Genomic DNA, 25,777 nt, shown 5'->3' with positions numbered 1-25,777 from the left:
ACTATCAAGCCTCATGTCCTTCTAGAAAATCTGAGTCATTACTTAGGCTTTGTCATTGTTTTTGTTGGGATATAGAACAAGCTATCGCTCATTAAATTTGTGCCTAGGCATTTTAAAGTGTATTCTCTCTGCAAAAGGAACTTACTTCCACCATCATTTCTAAAGCATTATTACCATTAAGGGCATCAGTTTTGTGCATATCAATTTAACTGGGCCCTCTTGATAAACCTAATTATTATTTATTCAATAACAATAATTGAATGTTTCTTTTGTGACTTAACCATATGTCACACACTGTCAATATAATAATGAAAAGCATAGAGCTCCAGCTCTCAGGTTAACAAGGTGACTCTAGCATTGCCTCACTAATAAAAGTACTTATTTTATGTGTTTTTCTGTTTGTTCTTCGTTGTTTCTTTACCTGAGATTTATTACTCAAAAGTGAAGAAGAGAAAGGTCCTATCTGATGAGGATTGAGTTACAATTATGAAGACGTAATCAGGTTGTTTTTTTTTTTTTGAAGGGCAGGTAGTTAAAATTTTAATTACTAATGAAACTCCATGGCTAGAAATTATAAATTTAGAAGACTAAGAGATATTGTCACGTTATGAAGGCAGAATTTAAACAAATCTAATGTCTAAAAAAATCAGAACTTTCTTAAGATGGAAAGTGTTGTTCCAATTTCCTGCACTAGAAATATTCAAGACAAGCCTGAAAAACACTTAGCAGTGATTACATGAACTCAAGCATCAATGAAAGATTGGCCTACCTTAGTAGTTCTAAAACTGGAGAGTGTTTTAATAAAAAAAAAGATAGTGCCCATCCCAGAGCAATTACATTACAATATCTGAAAGTGAGAGCCAAGTATGGATACTTTTTGAAGTTCTCCAGGTGATTATTACTAGTGTTAAGAGGATAGAGAACCAGCATAGAAATTTAAAGCCCCCTGCAATACGACACTGTCTGTATTCTAGAACATTTGTAGATTGCGAGTTCCGAAGCAAATGAAAAACATGGAACTCAGGGTGAAGATGGCCAAATAAGAACACCTCCAATCTGCAGCTCCCAGTGGGATCAACGCAGAAGGTGGGTGATTTCTGCATTTCCAACTCAGCTACCTAGCTCATCTCATTGGGACTGGCTAGACAGTGGGTGCAGCCCAGGGAGGGTGAGCTGAAGGAGGGTAGGATGCTGCCTTAGCTGGAAAGCGTGAGGGGTCAGGGAACTCCCTCCCCTAGCCAAGGGAAGTCATAAGGGACTGTGCCATGAGGAACAGTGCACTCCAGTCTAAATACTATGCATTTCCCATGTTCTTTGCAACCCACAGACAAGGAGATTCCCACCAGCGCCTATGCCACCAGAGCCCTGGGTTTCAAGCAAAAAACTGGGCAGCCTTTGGACAGACACTGAGCTAGCTGCAAGAGGTTTTTCCTCATATCCCAGCAGCACCTGAAATGCCAGTTAGACAGAACCATTCACTACCCTGGAAAGGGGGCTGAAGCCAGGGAGCCAAGTGGTCTGGCTCGGCAAATCCCACCCCCACAGAGCCCAGCAAGCTTAGATCCATTGGCTTGAAATTCGCACAGCAATCTGAAATTGACTTGAAACACTCGATCTTGGTGGGTGGAGGGGCATCACCATTACTGAGGCTTGAGTAGGTAATTTTCCCCTCACAGTGTAAACAATGCCACCAGGAAGTTTGAGCTGGGCAGAGCCCATTGCAGCTCTGCAAAGCCACTGTAGTGAGACTGCCTAACTAGATTCCTCCTCTTAAGGCAGGGCATCTATAAAAGAAAGGCAGGAGACCCAGTAAGAGGCTAAAAGATAAAACTCCCATTTCTCTGATATAGAACACCTAGGGAAAGTGGTGGCTGGGCATGCAGCTTCAGCAGACTTAAGCATTCCTACATACCAGGTCTGAAGAGAGCAGCAGATCTCCCAGCACAGTGCTCTAGCTCTGCTAACGAACAGACTGCCTCCTCAAGTGGGTCCCTAATCCCTGTGCCTCCTGACTGGGATACACCTCCTGGCAGAGGTCAACAGACATATCATACAGAAGAGCTCTGGCTGGCATCTAGTGGGTACCCCTCTGGGACAAAGCTTCCAGAAGTAACAGGCAGCAATCTTTGCTGTTCTGCAGCCACCACTTGTGATACCCAGGCAAACAGGGTCTGGAGTGGACCTTCAGCAAACTCCAGCAGATCTTCAACAGAGGGGCCTGACTGCTAGAAGGAAAACTAACAAACAGAAAGGAATAGCATCAACATCAACAAAAAGGACATCCACACAGAAACCCTATTCAAAGGTCACTAGCATCAAAAAACCAAAGGAAGATAAATCCATGAAGATGAGGAAAAAACAGTCCAAAAACTCTGAAAATTCCAGAAACCAGAACATCTCTTCTCTTCCAAAGTATCACAACTCCTTGCCAGCAAGGGAACAAAACTGGAAAAATAATGAGTTTGAAGAATGAACAGAAGTAGGCCTCAGAAGGTGGGTAATAACAAACTCCTCTGAGCTAAAGGATCATGTTCCGACCCAAAGCAAGGAAGCTAAGAACCTTGGAAAAGGTTAGAGGAATTGCTAACGAGAAGAAGCAGTTTAGAGAAGAACATAAATGACCCAATGAAGCTGAAAAATAGAGCACGAGAACTTCGTGACACATACACAAGTATCAATAGCTGAATCGATCAAGCAGGAGAAAGGATATCAGTGACTGAAGATCAACTTAATGAAATAAAGTGTGACATCAAGATTAGAGAAAAAAAGAATCAAAAGGAATGAACAAAGCCTCCCAGAAATACAAAACTATGTGAAAAGACCAAACCTACATGTGATTGATGTACCTAAAAGTGACGAGGCAAATGAAACCAAATAGGAAAACACTATTCAGGATTTTATCCCAGAGAACTTACCATAACCTAGCAAGACAGGCCAACATTCAAATACAGGAAATATAGAGAATACCACGAAGGTATTCTTCGAGAAGAACAACCCCAAGACACATAGTCATCCGATTCAACAAAGTTGAAAAGATGGAAAAAATGTTAAGGGCAGCCAGAAAAAAGGTCACATTACCCACAAAGGGAAGCCCATCAGACTAATAGTGGAACTGTCTGCAGAAACCCTACATGCCAGAAGAGAATGAGGACTAATATTCAATATTCTTAAAATAAATAATTTTCAACCCAGAATTTCATATCCAGCCAAACTAAGTTTCATAAGCAAAGAAGAAATAAAATTCTTTACAGACAAGCAAATGCTGAGAGATGTTTGTCACTGCTAGGCCTGCCTTACAAGAGCTCCTGAAGGAAGCACTAAATAAGAAAGAGAAAAACCAAACTGGTACCAGCCACTGCAAAAAAAATACCAAATTGTAAAGACCATCAACACTATGAAGAAGCTGCATCAAGTAATGGGCAAAATAACCAGCTAGATTCATAAGGATAGGATCAGATTGACACAAAACAATATTAACCTTAAATATAAACAGGCTAAATGCCCCAATTAAAAGACACAGACTGGCAAATTGGATAAACAGTCAAGACCCATCAGTGTGCTGTATACAGGAGACCCATCTCATGTGCAAAACACATATAGGCTGAAAATCAAGGGATGGAGGAATATTTATCAAGCAAATGGAAAGCAAAAGAAAAAGAAGCAGAGGTTGCAATCCTAGTCTCTGATAAAAGACTTAAAACCAACAAAGATCAAAAAAGACAAAGGGCTATAAGCATAAAGGGATCGATCCATGCAACAAGAAGAGTTAACTATCTTAAATATATGCACCCAATACAGGAGCCCCCAGATTCTTAAAGCACATTCTTAGAGACCTACAAAGAGAGTTAGACTCCCACACAGTAATAGTAGGAGATTTTAACACCCCACTGTCAATATTAGAAAGATCAATAAGAGAGAAAATTAACAAGGATATTTAGGACATGAACTCAACCCTGGACCAAGCAGAACTAACAGACATCTACAGAACTCTCCACTCCAAATCAATAGAATATACATTCTTCTTAGCCACACATAGCACTTACTCTAAAATTGACCACATAATTGTAAGCAAAACACCTGTCAGCAAATGTGAAAGAATGCAAATCATAACAAACAGTCTCTCAGACAATAGTGCAATCAAATTAGAACTCAGGGTAAGAAACTCACACAAAACTGTACAACTACAAGGAAATACAGCAACCTGCTCCTGAATGACTACTGGGTAAATAATGAAATTAAGTCAGAAATAATATTTTTAAAACCAATGAGAACAAAGACACAACATACCAGAATCTCTGGGACCCAGCTACACAGTGCTTACAGGAAAACTGATAGCACTAAATGCCCATATCAGAAAATAGGAAAGACCTAAAACTGACACCCTAACATCACAATTAAAAGAACTAGAGAAGCAAGAGACAACAAATACATATTTTAAAAGAAGACAAAAAAAAAACAATCAAGATCAGAACAGAACTGAACAAGACAGATACATGAAAACTCCTTTAAAAAAGAAAAAAAAACCAGCACTTTGGGAGGCTGAGGCAGGTGGATCACGAGGTCAAGAGTTCGAGACCGTCCTGGACAACATGGTGAAACCCCATCTCTACTAAAAATACAAAAAATTAGCTGGACATGGTGGCGTGTGCCTGTAATCCCAGCTACTCAGGAGGCTGAGGCAGGAGAATTGCCTGAACCCAGGAGGCGGAGGTTGCGATGAGCCAAGATTGCGCCATTGCACTCCAGCCTGTGTAACAAGAGCAAAACTCCGTCTCAAAAAAAAAAAAAGAAAAAGAAAAAGAAAAAACCCTTCAAAAAAAATCAATAAATTCAGGAGCTGGTTTTTTGAAAAGATTAACAAAATAAATAGACCCCTAGTGAAAATAATAGAGAACAAAAGAGAGAAGAATCAAACAGATACAACAAAACAGGATAAAGGGGATATCACCACTGATCGCACAGAAATACAAACTACCATCAGAGAATACTATGAACACATCTACACAAATAAACTAGAAAATCTAGAAGAAATAAATAAATTCCTGGACACGTACACCTCCCAAGACTAAACCAGGAAGAAGTCCAATCCCTGAATAGACCAATAATAAGTTCTGAAATTGAGGCAGTAATGAATAGCCTACCAACCAAAGAAAGCCCAGGACCAAACAAATTCACAGCCAAATTCTACCAGAGGTACAAAGAGGAGCTGGTACCATCCTTCTGAAATGATTCCAAACAGTAGAAAAAGAAGGACTCCTCCCTAACTCATTTTATGAGGCCACCATCATCCTGATACCAAAACCTGGTAGAGATGCAACAAAAAAAAGAAAATTTCAGGCCAACATCCCTGATGAACACCCATGCAAAAATTCTTAATAAAATACTGGAAAACTGAATCCAGCAGCACATCAAAAGCTTATCCACCACGATCAACTTAGCCTCATCCCTGGGATGCAAGGCTGGTTCAACATAGGCAAATCAATAAACATAATCCATCACATAAACACAAACAATGACAAAAACCACTAGATTATCTCAATAGATGCAGAAAGGGCCTTCAATAAAATTCAACACCACTTCATGCTAAAAACACTCAATAAACTAGGTACTGATGTAACATATTTCAAAATAATAAGAGCTATTTATGACAAACCCATAGCCAATATCACACTGAATGGGCACAAGCTAGTGGCATGCCCTTGGAAAACCAGAACAAGACAAGGGTGTCCTCCCTCACCACTCGTATTCAACATAGTATTGGAAGTTATGGCCCGGGCAATCAGGCAAGAGAAACAAATAAAGGGGATTCAAATAGGAAGAGAGGAAGTCAAATTATCTCTGCAGATGACATGATGGTATATTTAGAAAACCCCAGCATCTCAGCCCAAAATCTCCTTAAGCTGATAAGCAACTTCAACAGAAAGTCTCAGGAATCAAAATCAATGTGCAAAAATCACAAGCATTCTTATACATCAGTAATAAACAAATGGAGAGCCAAATCATGAGTTAACTCCCATTCACAATTGCTAAAAAGAGAACAAAATGCCTAGCAATACAATTTACAAGAGATGTGAAGATCCTCTTCAAGGAAAACTACAAACCACTGCTCACAGAAATAAGAGAGGACACAAACAAACGGAAAAACATTCCATGCTCATGGATAGGAAGAATCCATAGTGTGAAAATGGCCACATTGCCCAAAGTAATTTATAAATTCAATGCTATCCCCATTAAGCTACCATTGACATTGACTTTCTTCACAGAATTAGAAAAAAACTACTTTAAATTTTATATAGAACAAAGAAGAGCCCGTATAGCCAAAACAAACCTAAGCAAGAAGAACAAAGCTGGAGGCATTATGTTACCAGACTTCAAACTATAGTACAAAGCTTCAGTAACCAAAACACCATGGGACTGGTATCAATACAAATATATAGACCAAGGGAACAGAACAGAGGCCTCATAAATAACATCACACACCTACAACCACCTGATCTTTCACAAACCTGACAAAAACAAGCAATGGGGAAAGGATTCCCTGTTCAATAAATAGTGTTGGCAAAACTAACCATATGCAGAAAACTGAAACTGGACCACTTCCTTACGCTTTATACAAAAATTAACTAAAGATGAATTAAAGACTTAAATGTAAGACCTAAAGCCATAAAAACCTTAGAAGAAAACCTAGGCAATACCATTCAGGACATAGGCATGGGCAAAGACTTCATGACTAAAACACCAAAAGCAATGGCAACAAAAGCCAAAATTGGCAACTGGGATCTAATTCAACTAAAGCTCTTCTGCACAGCAAAAGAAACTATCAGTTAACAGAAAACCTACAGAACAGGGGAAAATTTTTGCAATCTATCCATCTGACAAAGGGCTAATATCCAGAATCCATAAAGAACATAAACAAATTTATAAGAAAAAGAAAATAACCCTATCAAAAAGTGGGTGAAGGATATGAACAGACACTTCTCAAAGGAGACATTTATGTAGCCAACACACATGGAAAAAAAAAGCTCATCATCACTGATCATTAGAGAAATGCAAATCAAAACCACATTGAGATACCATCTCATGCCAGTCAGAATGGCAATCATTAAAAAATCAGAAAACAACAGATGCTGGAGAGGATGTGGGGAAATAGGAATGCTTTTACACTATTGGTGGGAGTGTAAATTAGTTCAACCATTGTAGAAGACAGTGTGGTGATTCCTCAAGGATCTAGAACCAGAAATATCATTTAACCCAGCAATCCCATTACTGGGTATATACCCAAAGGATTATAAATCATTCTACTACAAGGACACATGCACATGTATGTTTTTTGCAGTACAGTTTACAATAGCAAAGTCTTGGAACTGACCCAAATGCCCATTAATTTTTGGCTGGATAAAGAAAATGTGACACATATACACCATGGAATAATATGCAGCCATAAAAATTGATGAGTTCATGTCCTTTGCAGGGACATGGATGAATCCAGAAACCATCATTCTCAGCAAACTAACGCAGGAACAGAAAACCAAACATCACATGTTCTCTCTCACTCATATATAGGAGCTGAACAATGAGAACACATGGACACAGGGCAGGGAACATCACACACTGGGCCTGTGGGAAGGTGGAAGAAGCCTGGAGGAGGGATAGCATTAGGAGAAATACCTAATTTAGGTGATGGGTTGATGGGTGCAGCAAACCAACCTGGCACATGTATACCTATGTAACAAACCTGCACATTCTGCACATGTATCCCAGAACTTAAAGTATATTTTTTTAAAAATTACACAAGAAAACACCAAAAAAAAACAAAAGAAAGAAAAATATGATAAAGAACATTAGCATAACCTTTTCTATGTTAGCAGGGCCACCTAGAAAAGCATATAAGTTAGAACACTGGCTATACTACCGTAGTTCAATTCAAAGATGTGCACGAGGGAGAAAGACCAGAACTAACCGGATAAAAACAGAGAAAAGGGAGCACACTCATCTGAGATTCCAGAGATCGTTACGCTATGTAGCTTTGCATGGAATAGCTGTATTACACAAGGTATGCATTTTAAGTTGTTAGGAGCTCCTGTTTTTTTCTTTTTTCTTATTCTTATTGTAAAAACGAGAAAACTCCCTAGTCACAATCTCATCTCTCCCATAATTGCATTTAGTTTAATGAGATGTTTGCAAAATTCACTGGGATTTTGGGAAGACTGGCAGGAGAGACAGCCTAGAAAAGTTACTATATCAAAGAAAAAGCCGTGTCTTTGGGTATTGAATACAGTTCTAGCAAAGACATAAAAGCAAAAGCAGGCATTTAAAATAAGCTCAAAGGCCCCCTGCTGAATGCTGATGATTTCCAAGTACCATATCTGCTCACATTAGAAAACAGACTATTTATAGTATTTGAGGTTGTTTTTGAAAACTGTGCTATTGAACCTTGATTTTCTGTTACTTAGCAATTACTGATGATTACTGACCAAGATATTCTACAACAAAAGGACCAGTGGTAATAATGTTGGCACAACCTGGGACGGGAAAGACCCACCTCTACACTTCAGAGACCCTGAGGAAGAGAAAGGTAAATGGGGAAGAGAAAGGTACATGCATTGGTCAAGGCCAGAGCAAAAGCTGGTACTGGCCCCAGGAGAAAAATGCAGAAGTTCTGATTCTCAGCATTTATTGTGAACCACCAGCCATTCTCACTTCCTCTGCCAACAGTGTTGACTTTGGCCAGTGAGGGAAGAACTAGTTTCACAAACAATTAACACAATAAGAAATAAGGGTGGGGTACTTAAAAGCCGTAACTTTGGTGGACCGCTTTTGGACTATAAGGTCACTGCCAGGCTTTAAAAAGAAATGTATTTGTTCCTTCGACATTTTACTGGACATGTTTATAATAAAATCGAGTTGGCAATTACTGGTTGCATTGATGTGGTTGAATCTTTTGTTAAGGAATACAAGAAGCTTAAGAGGAGGGAGAGAGGCAAACTTGACCCAAATAATGAACTTTCAAAATATAAAAGCTGTGATAAGAGCCACCACAAATGAAACAGCAGAAAAATAAAAGGAGATTTCTGTAGTTATTAATCACTATATTACTCTTATTGTCATTATATAACCCCGTAGCATACGCAGTTCCCTAAATGGTGTTTTATGAAGAGACTCTGGCCAACTGGGTTAGGCAATGGCCTCTTTGAATCAAAACCTGTTGCTCCTTCAGGCTTGCATTCTGCTTTGTTTAGACACAGTGGCAGGCTCCAGTTGAAGGGATGAGTCTTCCTTTTTGAAGGGAGGTAGGATAGAGTAATTGCCAGATGTTTGCAATTTTAGCTATAAAAAGATGGCTGCTTTCCATTCCTGAGTATGCTGGATCTCTTTTCTTTCTACCCAAGCCATTGTGGTCCACTAAAATAGGCCACTGCACTGATGAATCATCGTTCAAAACTGCAATAATGGAAGCAGAACAAATATGACATTTTAAATTCACATAAAAGAAAAATAAATAAAAATGTATGGGTAATAATTGTATGCTAAGCAACAGAAAGCATGTTGCAGTCTAAAGAACACAATTTGGTTCAAAAGAGTTATGCCTGAATCTACTCTGGACTACCTTCTACCGGTATGGTCTGGGGCAAGCTACCTCATCACCCAGCTTCCTTCTCTTCAACAGTAAAAAGGGGGGGGTCAGGGTGTAACATCCATTCACCAGAAAGAACCCATGCCCCCTGCCTTACAAATGCATGGCTCAGGCAAGATGTGCAAATATTTGTTGTGTGAATAAATTAAATATATACATGTATAAATATATAAGTGTGTATAGGAATCATATATCATGATGAAATTGTGTACATATTACATTTTCTACTGCAGTTATAATCCACCACCATCACATACTCAGTTTTCACTTTAGACACAACCTACTAAATTTCATAAGAGCAGAAATTAAAAACTGTTTTATTTAAGTAGCAACAAGATAATTGGCATGAGAGACTAATGACCCCTAGACAGAGATGTTACCTTCCTTAATGTGTAAGATAAGAATCTCTTTGAGGGACTGATGGTGTTATGAACCTTTTCCTGAAAAAGACATATACATAGACTAGGTTTAAGTACAATTTCAGAAGACTGGCTTAATCCCAAATATGAATCTCAAAGATGAATGGAACTCAAGATAAAATTCCTAGTTATTTTTTCCTGAGATTATGTAGTTAATAATCCCTAAAAATCTCTCTGTAGCCATTGACATTTTGGAAAATTAATTTCTTTAATTAACAAAAATCACTACTTTCTTTCTGAAATGTTCACCTACATTTTAACTGCATTTCATAGTTCAATAGTAAAAACATTATTTCTCAAAGAGATAATATAAATATGAATCACTTTTTTTGCCACATTGAAAAAGTTCAAGTAAAGTAATTCTACTTCTAACAAAGGTGCAATGAAAATTCAAAAAAGGAATCATAATTCTACCAGGGACAAACATAAGCCAAGCCAATTCTAAAATCTCAATCGGCAAACACACACATACACACACACAAAAACACAACTAAGCTTCTAAGATTATTTTTTAAATGGTATGAGCTATGTGAGATTTTATGATTAAAAATCGGAATTTTAAAAAAACTATGGATATGACCCTCAGAGCTAATGTTCATATTTTCATTTCAATAATAAAATAGAAACAATGATTGCAGCTTCCACTGATTTTGTCATTATTTTGTACCAAATGCTATGCCAATTCATGACTTCATTTAACTTTGAAAACAAGTCTTAAAGATACAAACATCTCTATTTTATTTATTTATTTGAGATGGAGTCTTACTCCATCATCCAGGCTGGAATGCAATCGCTCACTGCAACCTCTGCCTCCTGTGTTCAAGTGATTCTCCTGCCTCAGCCTTCCAAGTAGCTGGGATTACAGGTGTGTGCCACCACACCCAGCTAATTTTTGTATTTTTAGTAGAGACAGGGAGTCTGTGTTATGTGATATTGGCCAGGCTCATCTTGAACTGCTGACTCAAGTGATCTGCCCACCTTAGCCTTCCAAAATACTGGGATTACAGGCGTGAGCCACTGTGCCTACTCCGTAAATATCTTTATTTAAAATTGAAAGGGCTCAGGTTGCTACTTATGCTAGTGAATCCAAGTTCCCAGATAATTAAGAGTTAAAGTAAAATCAAAACTTGAACCCAGATCTACCTGATGCCAGAGTCTACATGCTTAATCACTGCCTCCCTGAGTCTTTCTTCTCCGTAGCCTTCCCATGCTACCTTGGCTCCAAGCAAACGCTTCCTTTTGATAGAGTTAGCCATAGAGTCACTTCACAAATAGAAGCTTTACAATAAAGCTTCATATTGTTAGTTAACTGTTCATTTTCATATGTCGAGTTTCTAATGAAAATATAAACCGTTTAAGGGCAAAGATGTGTTTTTACTTTTTCTTGTCCCAGGCAGAGCTCTGTTAAATCGCAATGGCACAAGATGGAACTGAATAGGCCATAATAAAAGAACTGAATTAAATGCAGAAGTCAAGATATAAAACAGTGAAATCTGTCTACCAGGGATCACATTGGGTGGGCATGCATGACACTTTACTGTCACCTTAAGTGGTGATATTTCTGAGTACACCTCATAGAACTTGCAGATTTCTTTCCCAGGAGGTAATTTTTACAGAGGATGCACTTAATAAAACACAAGTCATTGCAACACACATGAATAGATCAATAACAAAAATAATGACAAATTTAAATGCCATTGGTAAAGAATGGTTAAAAATAAAATAAAATGTCATTTAATTCCATTGTAATGTCAATAAAACTACCAGTGATATCTAAAAAGTTTAAGCAAGATGACATAATTCAACAGAACTAGGTAAAATTCCAAATGGTTATTCCAAAGGTCTTGTCAAATAATGTCTTAAATAATCTCTCAAATAATGTCTCATGGAGACATTATTTGAGAAACTTGGTAATAACTTCGTGAGACTACTTTGGCTGTTTTACGTTTTTATATATCATAGACATCCATGCATAAGTAATTGATTCTAAGCAATTTTCACACATTATTTGAATGATCTAAATCTTCAAATCACTCTGAATAGTATAATTTGGGAAAATAATGATGAAAAAATTCTTTCATTTAATAAAAATAATAACAACATTAACATAAGATACAGTTACTGCTGAGGAACAGCTACAGACTTGGATTTAGGAGACAAGGGTTCAATTCCCAGCTTTGCAATATGCTAGCTATTTCATTTTGCACATATACACTCTACAAATTGGGGGTGATGATAACTGTTTTTTACAGAGTAGCTAGAAAGGTTCGGTAAGCAGTAAAGCAAATTTCAGATGCAATGGAGGCTAATAAATCCACTACAGTATTTTTCAAATCATTAAGATACCGTTCTACCAGATACATTGTCTCAGTAATTGTAATAATAGATTATTACCAAATAGTGTTTATTGTACATTACTAATACTTAAGGGAAGATACTAAAATTTGGTCAGATGTGATTCCTACATTTATTAGCCTAACCATGGCTCTCTGAATCACAGATTTTTCGTTTGTCTTTAGGTACCATAATAATGTAGGAATTGTAATAACATTACAGGATATTCTGGTGATTAAACTAGATATTATGTGAGAAAGTGCTCTAAAATCTATTCACATTCGTGCACAGTCATACAAACATATATTTAAAATTGTAAGTTGTAATGAACATTTCACAATAAAAATCCTTCTTTCATTGCTCCCTGTTTTCTCAGGATTACCCCAACGTGTGAATAAGTAAGAAAGCAAAACAGAACAAAAAATGATTAAGTTAGCTTACACCTCCATCCTTAAGGGTGTGTGTTTGATTAGGTTTAAAAAAAAAAAAAAAGCTGCCTTGAAATTGTTTCAGGAGATTTAAAGAAAATTGACTTCTGCTTTTTTTTCTTGCCATAGTATCTGTATGCCAGGCACATTTTATTCTAAAATACAAGAGACAAGTACTCAGAGATAGCAATAGTACTTCTGGCCAGTACCTCCAGGAAAGTACATCTTGCCTGTGGTATAAGATCATCATGTTCATATTTCTTAATCCTTCCTGTCTGTGGCTACCTAATTTCCTGGAGCTATTTCCCTAGAGGTAAATTTCAGAGCATGCTAGAACATTTGGGTCTACCCATAGTGAAGTCACTATGTTCACATTGCAAAGCTATTCCCAGGAGTCCAGATGCACTGCCTGAGGACATCAGCAAAGAGCTGCCAAAAATTGCAAGGGTCACGATGGGCGCCATTCTCTGCTTTTGCACATGCTGTTCCCTTTACTTGGCGTGCCATGCTGTCCAACACCCTTTTCTGCTTGGTAAACAACTAACTCATTCTCCAACACTCAGATCAGATGTCTCCTTCTCTGTGATGCTTTCCCCAGTTCCTCCTAGAGGACAAACTTCACATTATATGATGGCACTAAATTTACATAGTGCAACCTTGTCGGGCATGTGGTGTCTATTACATGTCTATCTTGACTAGTGGACTTACCTATGCTGTTTGAAGACAGCAACATACAGAACATTGTAAAGAACATATAATAAGGGAGAGTGCTGGAAGGACAAAGTGCTAGAAGGCTCAGGGTGCCACATCCCAGTGACATGTACTCCCCTACCCCACATGTTGTCCTCAGCCATCAGGTCTGTCTGAATGCAGTAACTTTAAGAAAGGATGATAAAAATGCCATACTTACTTTTTTTTTAAGTTAAGTCAATTGTTACTCTAGGGTATGATTTTTTTTTTACTTAATAGCGGTTTTTTTTGTTTTTATTTTTTTTTATTACATTTTAGGTTTTGGGGTACATGCGCAGAGCATGCAATACAGATTTCTTTATATTGTATATTTGCCCAAAGGCTCAGATGTCAGATTTATTTTTATAATGTCCATAATGAATCCATTTTTAGATAATTTACGTAGGCCCACTGTGACCCAAAATTGACTGAGATTTCAGGCACTGCCACCTGAGGCAACACAATAGCAAGAACTCTGTAATGCAGAAGCTTGGCCATGGCTAGGGCATTCTAGAAGAATCCATTTTTGTTGTTTGAAATCTTCTGGTTTGAATCCCAAATGAAATGACCTGGGACACAACATATGCAAGAGATGGGTGTCTATGATTAAAACTGAGGGAAAGGAATAGCAGCAGGAAGGATGCTCTAAGTGTCCGAATCTGTAATACGTTCACATGATAAAGATATTTAAGACTTCAGAAGCTACCATCATTAACTACAGTAGGAAGAGTACACTCTCAGGACCCGGAGAAGGTTCAAAGGACATTAAGGCACTGGTTCCTGACTTGATAAAATAAGTGAGTGTTTCTCAAACTTTGGTTGAGCATCAATCACAATTCCCTGAGGAGTTCTGTTTTATTTTTTATTTTGTTTTAATGCAGATTCTTGGGCCTCATACCCAAGATTTTGGTTCTGTAGAATTGTGATGGGACCTAGGAACTGCTTTCATTTTTTTTTTTCTTTTAAAAAATATTCTCCAAGTATTTCTGATGATCGGGGCCAGGTTTGAAAACCATTGGTTTAAACCATACATTATAGCCGTGATACATTATAGCAGTGATCTTTCAAAGTACCATGCAGGCAATTCAGATGGCATGTAGGACAGTACTTTAATGTATTTCTTAAGACTACATTAAGAAATCTATATGTATTTCTTTATTGTACCATTATTAAACCCTTTTAAAAATATAGAATCACAGAAAGTTGCAAAAATATTACAGAGTCCCATGTACACTACCCAGGTTCCCTTAATGGGAACTCTCATAAAGCTATATTACAAAACCAGCAAACTGACATTGTTACATTACTGTTAACTAGACCATACTCAGTGTTTACCATTTTATAGCCTGCATTGAATTGCATGTGCATACAGTTCTGTGTAATTTTATCCCACGTATAGATTCACATAACCAACACTCCAACTGAGGTACAGAACTTTTCCTCCACCACAAAGACTCTTGCTGGTTGCTCTTAGTATGAATCACCAGTACTTGCCCCACCTGAACTGCCATCTCTGTGCCCTAGCAATCACAAATATGTCCTTTATCTCTAGAGCTTTGTCTTAAAACAAAATCTTATAATATACGTAACCTCTTGAGACAGGTTTTTCATTAAGCATGTCCAGGTTATTGCATATATCAATAATCATTCATTCTTTTTTACTGCCGAATGGTATTATGCCATTGTATGGCTGTACCAGACTTCACTGAAACATTTGCCCATCAAAGGATATTTGGGTTGTTTCCAGTGTTTTGTCATTATGATTTAAAAAAAAAAGTTGCTATGAACATCCATGTACAGACTTCTTTGTGAATGTAACATTTTTATTCTCTGGATTAAATGCCAAAGGGTGTATTTGCTGAGTCATATGGTTAGTAAGAGTTTACTTTTGTAAACCACCACCAAAGACTTTTCCACGGTGGCTACAACATTGTGCACATTCCTGCCAGCACTGTGAGAGATCATTTCTTCACTTCTTCAGCAGCATATGGTACAAATTTTTATGTTAGCTTTTCTAATATATGTGTGGTGATATCTCTTTTGGGTCTCTCTATATTTTTATTCTCAAAAAAGCAATTAAATTCTCTTCAGATGTAAAATACGGAATGACAACAGTTTTGTACATTTGTATAATTTAAAAATAAACATGGATCTCCCCACACAAATCAGCATTAATTATTGTTTTTGAGCCATACAAAAATTAGAAGGAACCCATCACCTTATTAAGGAACTCATTTCAGTAATTAAGCTGACAAGTTACAAAATAAAGGAGATTTCTGTCAATAATACACAGACTTCTCCTTATTCCAAAACATCTAATCCACTTTGTTTGGGCATGTTAGCTCTATCGCTGTAACATCTAAACAGGTCCCCCAGAATGCGTCTATGGCAACCAGGGAAGGAATCCCCAGGTCCATGGCTTGGCTTCCCCACTTACTAATCTGCAATACTGAACAAGCCACCTGCCTCTCTGAGTCTCTGAAATGAAGATAAACATGTTGCCCACATTCAAGGATTTTCATTGGTTATGCACAGCACTCCTGGGAAAGAACCTGTACGTCCCTGAAACGTATTAGTGAATACATTCTCGACTATTATCAACTAGGAAAGAAAGGGATTGTATCAAACAACTTTTAAGATTCAACCTGGTTCTAGAATTTTACACTTTATATAGTGTTGAAGCATTGTGTTTCCTACCACTGTTATTAGAAGCTAATGATATTCGTCAGTACTTATGGACACCATGTTAAATTACTATTATATTTATATTAGCCCATATTCATTTGTATAGACTGGGCACTCCACATCCCAAACATCTGAGACATTGAAATGTTTCAAATTTCAGATGTTTTGGATTTTTGAAATATTTATGCATACCAGCTGAGCAACCATAAACCACAATTCTGAAATCCAAAATGTTCCCGTGAGCATTTCCTTTGAGCATCATATTGGCACTCAGAAAGTTTCAGATTTTTTCCCATTTAAAATTTCAGATTTAGGATTAGAGTTACATAAACTATATTAAAGTATGTTTTATAATTTTGAATAATTATTGGTAATTGCATATAAGGTTATAAAATGCATTTATTAAATAAATTTTATTTCACCACTGTATTGTATTATTATTAATGTTATTTTTATTATAGCAAGAAAATAGGTCCCAAGAGGGCAGGGACTAGTCTCTGTTTTACTCACTGCCATTACTTCAGCCACTAGAAGAGTATCTGGCACAAAATCTGTTTTAAGTAAATGACTGCTAAATAAATATATATTAGTAACTCCTCAGGGTTATAATGTATTTTATGGTTTAAAAACATTTTTACATTTATCATCATATTTGGCTTTCAAAACAATCTTGTGAGATAGTTAGTATTACCAGCTAATATTTTACCAATTAAAGAGGCTACAGAACACAAAAGCATCATGGCCAAGGCCAAGTGGTGAAACTGAAGCTTGAATGTAACTGCACTGACCATCAAGCCAGGGCTGCATCTTGACAAGGCTGATGAATATTTGGTAAGATCTGATGTCACTCCAAGAATTACAAGTTATATTCTCTGCTGAAAGATGCAGTGTAAAGATCAAATTAATAACAATTAATATTTGATCCTTCAATGAATAAACAGCTTGTTCCTTTGTTCCCCTGAGGACCTGAAAATTAAAACTCATGCACTGCACTGTGCAGTGATGGATGAGACTCAAAATGTTTATGCCCATCCAAAAAAGGGGCATGCCAGGCAAACCTGAGCTTCATTACACTTCTTGATGTTTCCATGAATCTGTGGCTATCTTCACGGCATACCACGCATACTTAAAACAAATGTCCAAGATGTTACAACTGCAGTTTCTAATTGCAATTAACAGGACTGTCTGGATGATGAAAAGATGTTTCCCATTTGTAACCCCCAAAAGGATGTTTCCCATTTGTATCTCCAGAGTTACAGCAAGATTCTCTTTGCATGGGGAAAAGGATGATAGGGCTCCAGGGACAGAAAGGCACACTGTGAGAACCATACGTTCACAGCAACAATAATGGGGAAGAACCAGTCTAAATTATTCCTTTAAATTGGACATCCATTTCCCTCACATGTCAGTTATCTGCTAAGAAAACAAATGTGTCCTGCCTAACCAGGATACATGGCTTCACATCACTAATGGCTAATTCTCCACCAAGCATCAATAATCCAGGATGCATCAATTCCTAGGAACCAAGCTCCACACCTGCCTGGTTCCCATAAACCATGGTGGTGCAGCTGAATGAGTGCATTTAGGAAACCTGGGTTCGAAATCAGTTCAGCACCAAACTCTTGGGTATATTAGCAATCATCTATAAATATTTCCCCTCCATGGAACAATTTATTAATAACCTCAGGGAAGCAGAAAGCACAGAAAGATGTAAAAACTAATCCAGGCTTAGGACTCTCATTTAATACAATTCACTTCACCTATCTTGATCAATCTTGACACGTCTATGTGAACCAATATACACAAATCTGGTTTGTGAAAAGGGTCACCATTTTGAAATTAAATTCTTTTCTTGTTATGGTGGTAAATACATACACATAGGTATATAAATTTATCAAAACTCTTCCTGTGTACATTTTCCATGAATTTTGCTGAATATAAATTATACCTCAACTCTTAAAAATTTCATGTTGACCCTAATCAACTGTCACCTGAAGAGCTTCATCTATTTTGCTATTGGGTGCCCTGGTCCCTGTCCTAATTAACTTTCAAAGATGTTTTTTTTTTAAATTTATTTATTATACTTTAAGTTCTGGGGTACGAAAACTAATTGCAAAAAAGAATCATGAAATAATAAACTAATGACGCTAAAGGAGACATCAGAAAGTCTAGCTATTTAAATAGAAGCATTTAAAATCAGTAGGAGACCTAAGTATAAGGGTCTTCCTCTACTACTTTAATAGCTACCTGATTCTTTAATAAGCTCTTCCACTTCTATTACTTATAAATCATCAAAATGGCAATAACATCCGTTCTACCCACCTCAGAGAGCTGCAGTAAGCATTTTCTACTGAAATGAAAAGACAGTGAGCATGCAACTGCTAACTAAACTACGCAAGAGGATACCAATATAAAAAGATCCCACCAAAAGGATCGCACTGGCGGTACCTAATGCAGACCCGAAGTCTGAATGTCCACAGTTCCCAGATTTGTCTTTAACATATATATATAAAGAAAATTTCTTCCCTTGATATTCAGAAAATATTTAGAGAGAAAGAGGGAGAGAGAAAAAGAGTGAGAACTGGCATGTAATGCCAACTGGCTGTTTCAAAAATCTAACATAAAAATGTTTTTTAAAAAGAATTTGAGAAATTGAATTCTGGGCCTCAAGACAACTCCGGCTTCATAAACTTGCGAACTTTATAAATCATTCCAAATGATTATCCATTTTAATGATAGATAAAAAGTATTATCAAATTTCATTCAGCCAAATAAGTGAGAGACAGACAGAGAGAGCGTGAGAGCGCTATTAAGTTGGTTCAAAAGTAATCACTGTTTTTGTCATTAAAGGCAATGGCAAAAGCCCTGATTATTTTTGTTCCAACCTAATACTAATCCCCAGAGTGTAATAGTAAGATCATTTCAAAAACCATCTCAAAAAAAAAGTGCATTAGTACAGTAGGAAAGTTAATTTGCTTTGGTATTTACCAAAAACAGAAAAAGAACTATACTTTGCTGTCATCAAATGCTAAGACTGAGTTTAATTGTTATTGTTTTCATTTTTTGGAAGGGAGTGGTTGTTGTTTATATTTTTTATTTATTTTTTTTTTTTTGGAGCAGACTGAAAACCCAGATTATAGAACAAACAACACTACAGGCTAGTATTTCAAAGAGCATAAGAAAAATTTCATTATCTTATCTTGTAATCAGTTAAACTGAATAGAAAGTGATGGGACATCATCATCAATACATACCAAAATAATTTCACAAAAAATTAAACAGTTAACATTATGAAATCTTTAAGGACAGTGCTGCTATAAACATGTGCGCAAGTGTCTTTTTCATGTAGTGACTTCTTTTTTTTTTTTTTTGAGACAGAGTTTTCCTCTTGTTACCCAGGCTGGAGTGCAATGGCGCGATCTCGGCTCACCGCAACCTCTACCTCCTGGGCTCAGGCAATTCTCCTGCCTCAGCCTCCTGAGTAGCTGGGATTACAGGCACGTGCCACCATGCTCAGCTAATTTTTTTGTATTTTTGTAGTTTCACCATGTTGACCAGGATGGTCTCAATCTCTTGACCTCGTGATCCACCCACCTCGGCCTCCCAAAGTGCTGGGATTACAGGTGTGAGCCACCGCACCTGGCCGACTTCTTTTCCTTTTGGTAGATACCCAGTAGCGGGATTGCTGGATTGAATGGCATTTCTATTTTAATTCTTTAAGGAATCTCCATATTGTTTTTCATAGTGGTTATACCAGTTTATACTCCCACCAACAGCGTAAAATACCAACAGTGTTCCCTTTCTACCACATCCATGCCAACATTTATTGTTTTTTTAATTATGGTCGTTCTTGCATGAATAAGGTGGTATCTCATTGTGGCTTTGAATTTGCATTTCCTGGATAGTGAGTTGAGCATTTTTTCATGATTGTCGGCTGTAATCTTCTAAATACAAGTCAGCCAACAAATGGATAAAGAAAATGTGGTATATATATATATAACATGGGATACTACTCAGCCATAAAACAGAATGAAATAATGGCATCTGCAGCAACTTGGATAGAATTGGAGACCATTATTTTAAAAGTAACTCAGGAATGGAAAACCAAATATCGTATGTTCTCACTTATAAGTGGGAGCTAAGCTATGAGGATTCAAAGGCATAAGAATGATATAATGGACTCTGGAGACTCAGGGTGAAGAAGGGTGGGAAGTACATGAGAAATAAAAGACTACAGTGTACGCTGCTCGGGTGACAGGAACACTGAAATCTCAGAAATCACCGCTACAGAATGTCTCCATGTAAGCAAAAACCACCTGTTCCGCAAAATCTACTGAACTTAAAAAAAAAAAACTCTAATAAGGCAAAATTTAATTTAAAAATATATATGAGTTCATAACCACAAAGTATTGAACACAAAGAAAGCATGTGGAAATATAGGGGTATTCTAAGTTAGCTATGAAAATACAAGTTGTTACAAAATCAGTGAAAAGAATGAGAACAATGGAAGGAAAACAAAAGGACCCTGAGATCCAAAGAGCTACTAACTGGGAAAAAAGCATGCCCCACATTTCAGAGTGCCAAAGCCCTTTAGAAAATGGTTATTAGCAGAATATCTTATCAAAGAAAACCATAAATCTGGGTATCCCCAAAAGATAAGTTGTTGTGGAAAACATTTTAGTAGTTTTCTACTTTCACAGTCAGAATAAAAACATGAGACAGCAAACTCCAGAGATTACAGACGTAACACCAAGGTGAGACGTGTAATTGGCCACATCAGCGTGGCAATGATTAGATAACTCCTGGACTAAAAACCTCAAAGAATGGGCACAGGAAGGAAAGGTAATTCAAAGACACAGGTTGAAGCTGCAGAACCACAGTGTCTAGTAAGTAGCTGAGAATGGAGCACATGTGTCTAGTGAGCAGATTTACACTATTCAGCTTCATCAATTAATTCCATTCTGCAAACACTATTGAGTTCCTACTATGTGTCAGGTCTCGTGCTAGGCGCTGTTGAGGGAAAAGGCATGAGTCAGGCAGCCCCTGACTCTCACAGTTCAGAGTACACTACAGCAAACAGGTGCATATACAAGCAAATATATTAAAAAAACACATTGTCATAAGAATTGTATGTGATGCATGAAGGTATGAGTTAGTAAACAATGGTTTGCCATTAGAATATAGTACAAGGTTTGGGTTTACTCTAGAGTTAGAAAAGACTTGAGTGCCAAATCTGAGCAGGTTGTGCTTCTCTGAACAAATAGCTTACACTCTCTAGACTGCAGTTTTCACATTTACACCAGAACAAGATGAATTGTGTGACTTCTAGTAGTTCTGCCTTCCAGGTTCAAGCAATTCTCCTGCCTCAGCCTCCCAAGTACCCAGTATTACAGACACCTGCCACCGTGCCCAGCTGATTTTTAGTAGAGATGGGGTTTCACCATGTTGGCTAGGCTGCTCTCGAACTCCTGACCTCAGTTGATCCACCTGCCTCGGCCTCCCATAGTATTGGGATTACAGGCTTGAGCCACTAGGCCCAGCCTTGGAGGTCAATTTTAAGCAATGAATTAAGACTGTAGAAGCAGGAAACTTGGGGACAAGTACATGTTAAAAGCAAAAAACAGCATGAGCCAAGGCAATATGGAGCATAAGCTGGTATCAACAAGGCATACTGGAAATAAAACCTGTGCTACCTACTATCTGGGGAATTTCACTAAGAATATAGAACATTCTAAATGAACAAAAAGTAAAAGAAAAAGGATTGTTATAAACTTAAAATGTGTAAACATTTCAACACAATGGGGAGAAGTTACAAAAATGTTCAGAGTAAAAAGAATGTACTGATAACATTTAAATTAAATATAACAAAAAGCAAATCTTATTCTTCCAACAAATACGTGGATACATCTTTGTGTCATACAGCAGATGCAAAAATGTAGCTTCTATTTTAAAAAGTCTGAATGTCCATAAACCGTTCCCAAGATTTGTCTTTAACTTACATATTAAAGGAAAATTTCTTCTCTTGCATATTCAGAAAAGGTAAAGGTTATTATATTTAGAGAGAGGGGGAGAGAGGAAAAGAGTGAGAATTGGCAGAAATGCAAGAAAGAACCAAAATTTCAGAAAACAAAAGACTGAGTTATACCATATTCCAAACTGCTTTGGAGAAGCATTACTGAGCAGTGCACTCACACAGCCAGCCATCCGCCAGCCATCCAAATATATATGCATACATAAGAACACACAGACATACATTTGACCATATGCAACCATTCCTACTAAAAACACAGTAGCATAATATGAGCTATGAGGAACATAAGGACGAGTGAGAAACCATGTCTTGTTGCTTCAATGGGGAAGCAAAGCTTACATATATTCTTATGAGGGAAGCAGGGACGTATCACTGTAATATGGGGCTTGGTGCCACATGTGCTGTGAATAGAAGGACAGGCAGCATCGCATGCTGGAAATGGACAGCAGCCTCGGTTCAGAAACATACTCCAAACAAATTATAGAGAATGTCACCTCTTTTAAGCTTCCATTTCTTTATAAGAAAAAAAAACATTTTTTAGGGCTACATAAGAAGGCAATAAAATACTAATGAGAAAGCATAGAGCCTGGCATATACTACATGTTCAATATGGGACAGAATGCAAGCAGGAGCAATAACAAATTTGGTGGTCACAGAATACCAAGCAGAAGTTCAGTAGTAATAGAATAAGATGTGGAAACTTGGGGAAGGAAGTGATTACTTCTGATCTAGGTCACACCTAGACTTTTGGAGAAAGTGATATAAACAGCATTTTGCCAGGTAACAAAAACGTATGGAGTGGCATGTTGAAGGTGAGGCCAAGGACTGTGCACTGCAGAGCATGCAAACAAATCACTTCGGTGTTCTAGAGAATAAGATAGTGGGTGCACCACACATAGCTCAGGCAGGGCATGTCAAATTCAGAATAAAGGAGTCTAAAGGAAGGCCATTATATGCTTCTCTTCTCCCTATCTCATATATGCCATTTCTTAGCCCACTCAATATAAAACCTGCCCTCCCCATAATGCTCAGACATATAAGAACTCTCAGACCTACAAAGACTTCCTCACACCTTTGCCTTCTACTCTATAACTGGCCATGTCTCTCTTCTGTTCCTATTAAAGGGAGGTCCACTGAAGCTTTCCCCAAAAATGAGGAGACAAAATAACAATGCCCCTGGTAAGCTGACAAAGGGAACCATTGAAAACATAAATAAGGAAGCCGACATACTGCTCCACCTGTTCCTACGAAGAGCGATGCTCTTCCAGATCCCATTCTCAAGCCCTGAAATTACTGAAGAAGGAAGAGTCAAAGAAAACCAGTTTCACTAAGCGCTTGACTAACTGCAAAGATGCGGTCTCCTTCAAGGGCACTAAAACATCATGGTGTCCTGTAGAGATTGGTATAGCACCAAAGGCTTCATTTATTGTTTTTCCAGAGCAGCTTTCTGAGGGTCTCATTGTTGCACTTTCTGAGAAAAAGGATACCTGAAGATCCACAGCTGCAGCTTAGCCAAGCATGCGGAAGCCTGATGCATCCTACCACCCAGCCTAGGTGTCCGGTCATGCTACACAAGCTAGACATCTTAACTAGGCTTCTGGCATCAGACCCAAAATACCAATAAAGTGTTTACTTGGAGTGGGAGAGGACTAGGAAGAAAAGCGGAGGACTGGACCATAACACAGAGTGTTAAATACTTGCATACAATATTGATAAAACAAACATTCATATCATCCAAGAAGCAACTGGAAACATCATGGAGAGGGAAAGATATTAATAACTTTTTAAATGGCAGGACAGAGACAGAAAACAAAGAAAGAGGAGCTAAATCTTTCATTGCCTCTTCTCTATTAGCTCCTAGAAGTCGAATATTCTTCAGGTTTTTAATTTTAAGTATTGTTTCTTGAATTTAAATGAGCTGCTAACATTCATTGGTATAAATATGTAACCTTTTCAACCAAACAGTATGGTACCATTTACACTGACCCTGAGGCTTTGTGTGTGAGTGTATACACACAAATACACGCAAAAGCTGGAGCTCACACAGACCTTCAAAGCTACTTGATGTAAACTGAATGCATTGTTATTCAAACCCCTAAAACTAGGCTTCACTCAAATTTGTCTGGGAGCTCCGGCATATGCAGATCTCACAGAACTCTCTAGACAACTTCATCCTTCAGCAGCCTAAGGGAAGAAAAACAGCCAGAGGAGGTAAAACAATTCCATGCACGTCATTAGGTGTACTTTGTGTAAAAAGTTTCTGATTGGACTACTGCTTGGCAGCATTCGCAGACATTTGTCTAAGGGCAAGAGGGAGGGACCATTGTCTGGTAGGTACAACCTTACTAGAGAATGAGCTGGAGGTGGAAGATAATGCAGTAGAAAGGCATTGAGCTGTGACTGAAGAGGTCAGATTTCTACTTTGGGTTCTAACCCTACTTGACTATGTAACCATAACCATATAGTCCAAAAAAGTCTTTTTCCTAAAAGAAGGGGTTGGTCTAGACCATTTCCGGGGGCTCCTTTACTTTTAGTAGCCTATAAAGTATGATAACCACACTGTGAATCACAAGCTACCTTTTTCTGACACAACATTTTACTATAAATCACCTACGTAACATTGAACTTTCCTACTCCAATCACCCACCTCTGAAATCCCAGCACTTACCCTCACTTCCGGGTTGCTTGTATGGGTTGTACTTTGGTTTTGGAGCAACTACTGGTGCAAACTTTTTGGGTGGCTGTTGTGTAGACACTGAAATGCTGGGGTTCCCAAAGGAATGGGTGGTCTCCATCCGTGCAGGCACATGGCCGAGGGGCTCACCAGTGCTTTTGGGTGGCAGCCAAGATGGGTGAGACATGGTTGGAATCTGTGATTAAAAAGAAATAAACATTGTTTGTATGGAAACATGAAAATGGAGAAAATAACACCTCACTTCATTGCTATTTTATCTTAATCCATACTAAACGAATCTTCATAAAGCTCTCTGGAAAGAAGGATGAAAGAAAATGGAAGAAGGAAAAATGAAGAGGCAGAGGAATCGACAGCAGGAAGAGGAGGAGGAAGAGGAGAAGGGGAGGAAAAGGAGAAAGAGAAAAAGAAAGGAGGGGAGGAGGAGGAGAAGGAAGAGGACACTCCCCCAAACTTGAATATCTCCCTTCCAATAGTGACCTATTTCAGTACCTAGCACTCTTGGGAAACAGATATGAATAAGAAATGCTTCATAACTTGAAGGAGGTTCTATAGTAGGAGGATGGAAAAGAGCTTCAATTTTATTAATAATCTATTAAAGTGATTATCTCACCAATTAAATGGTTATACCTAAATGAAGTGCTAAGTTACCTAAGTGAGGTTAAATACAAGTGTGGCAAAGATGCAGAAAAGGCTCACTTCTTGGTGGGGGCAGAATTAACAAGATTTTATTGATGAAGTGATATACAGACTGGGTTTGAGTGCTGAGTAGAGTTTGAGCCTGAAAAACGTTAGCAAAATTATATAGGCAGAAAAGTTCACAGC

The 25,777-nt window shown here is 37.8% G+C and overlaps 1 protein-coding gene across 25 annotated transcripts in view; it reads right to left on the bottom strand.

Moving 5' to 3' along the window:
- The window catches only part of LPP (LIM domain containing preferred translocation partner in lipoma), a 745,086-nt gene that overhangs the window by 459,367 nt on the left and 259,942 nt on the right, over nt 1-25,777 (bottom strand). For all 25 annotated transcript variants that reach the window (XM_035276043.3, XM_078350484.1, XM_078350478.1 and 22 more), the window contains one exon: nt 24,929-25,130. In XM_035276043.3, the coding sequence (XP_035131934.1) occupies nt 24,929-25,121 (193 nt within the window). In that variant the 5' untranslated portion in view covers nt 25,122-25,130. The remainder of the gene's footprint in view (nt 1-24,928; nt 25,131-25,777) is intronic.

This window comes from Callithrix jacchus, chromosome 15 (genome assembly GCF_049354715.1).
Source record: "Callithrix jacchus isolate 240 chromosome 15, calJac240_pri, whole genome shotgun sequence".
In the NCBI taxonomy this organism is placed as follows: domain Eukaryota; kingdom Metazoa; phylum Chordata; class Mammalia; order Primates; family Cebidae; genus Callithrix; species Callithrix jacchus.
The sequence above is the reverse complement of the archived record's forward strand: the minus strand, read 5'-3'. Positions and strand labels throughout refer to the sequence as shown.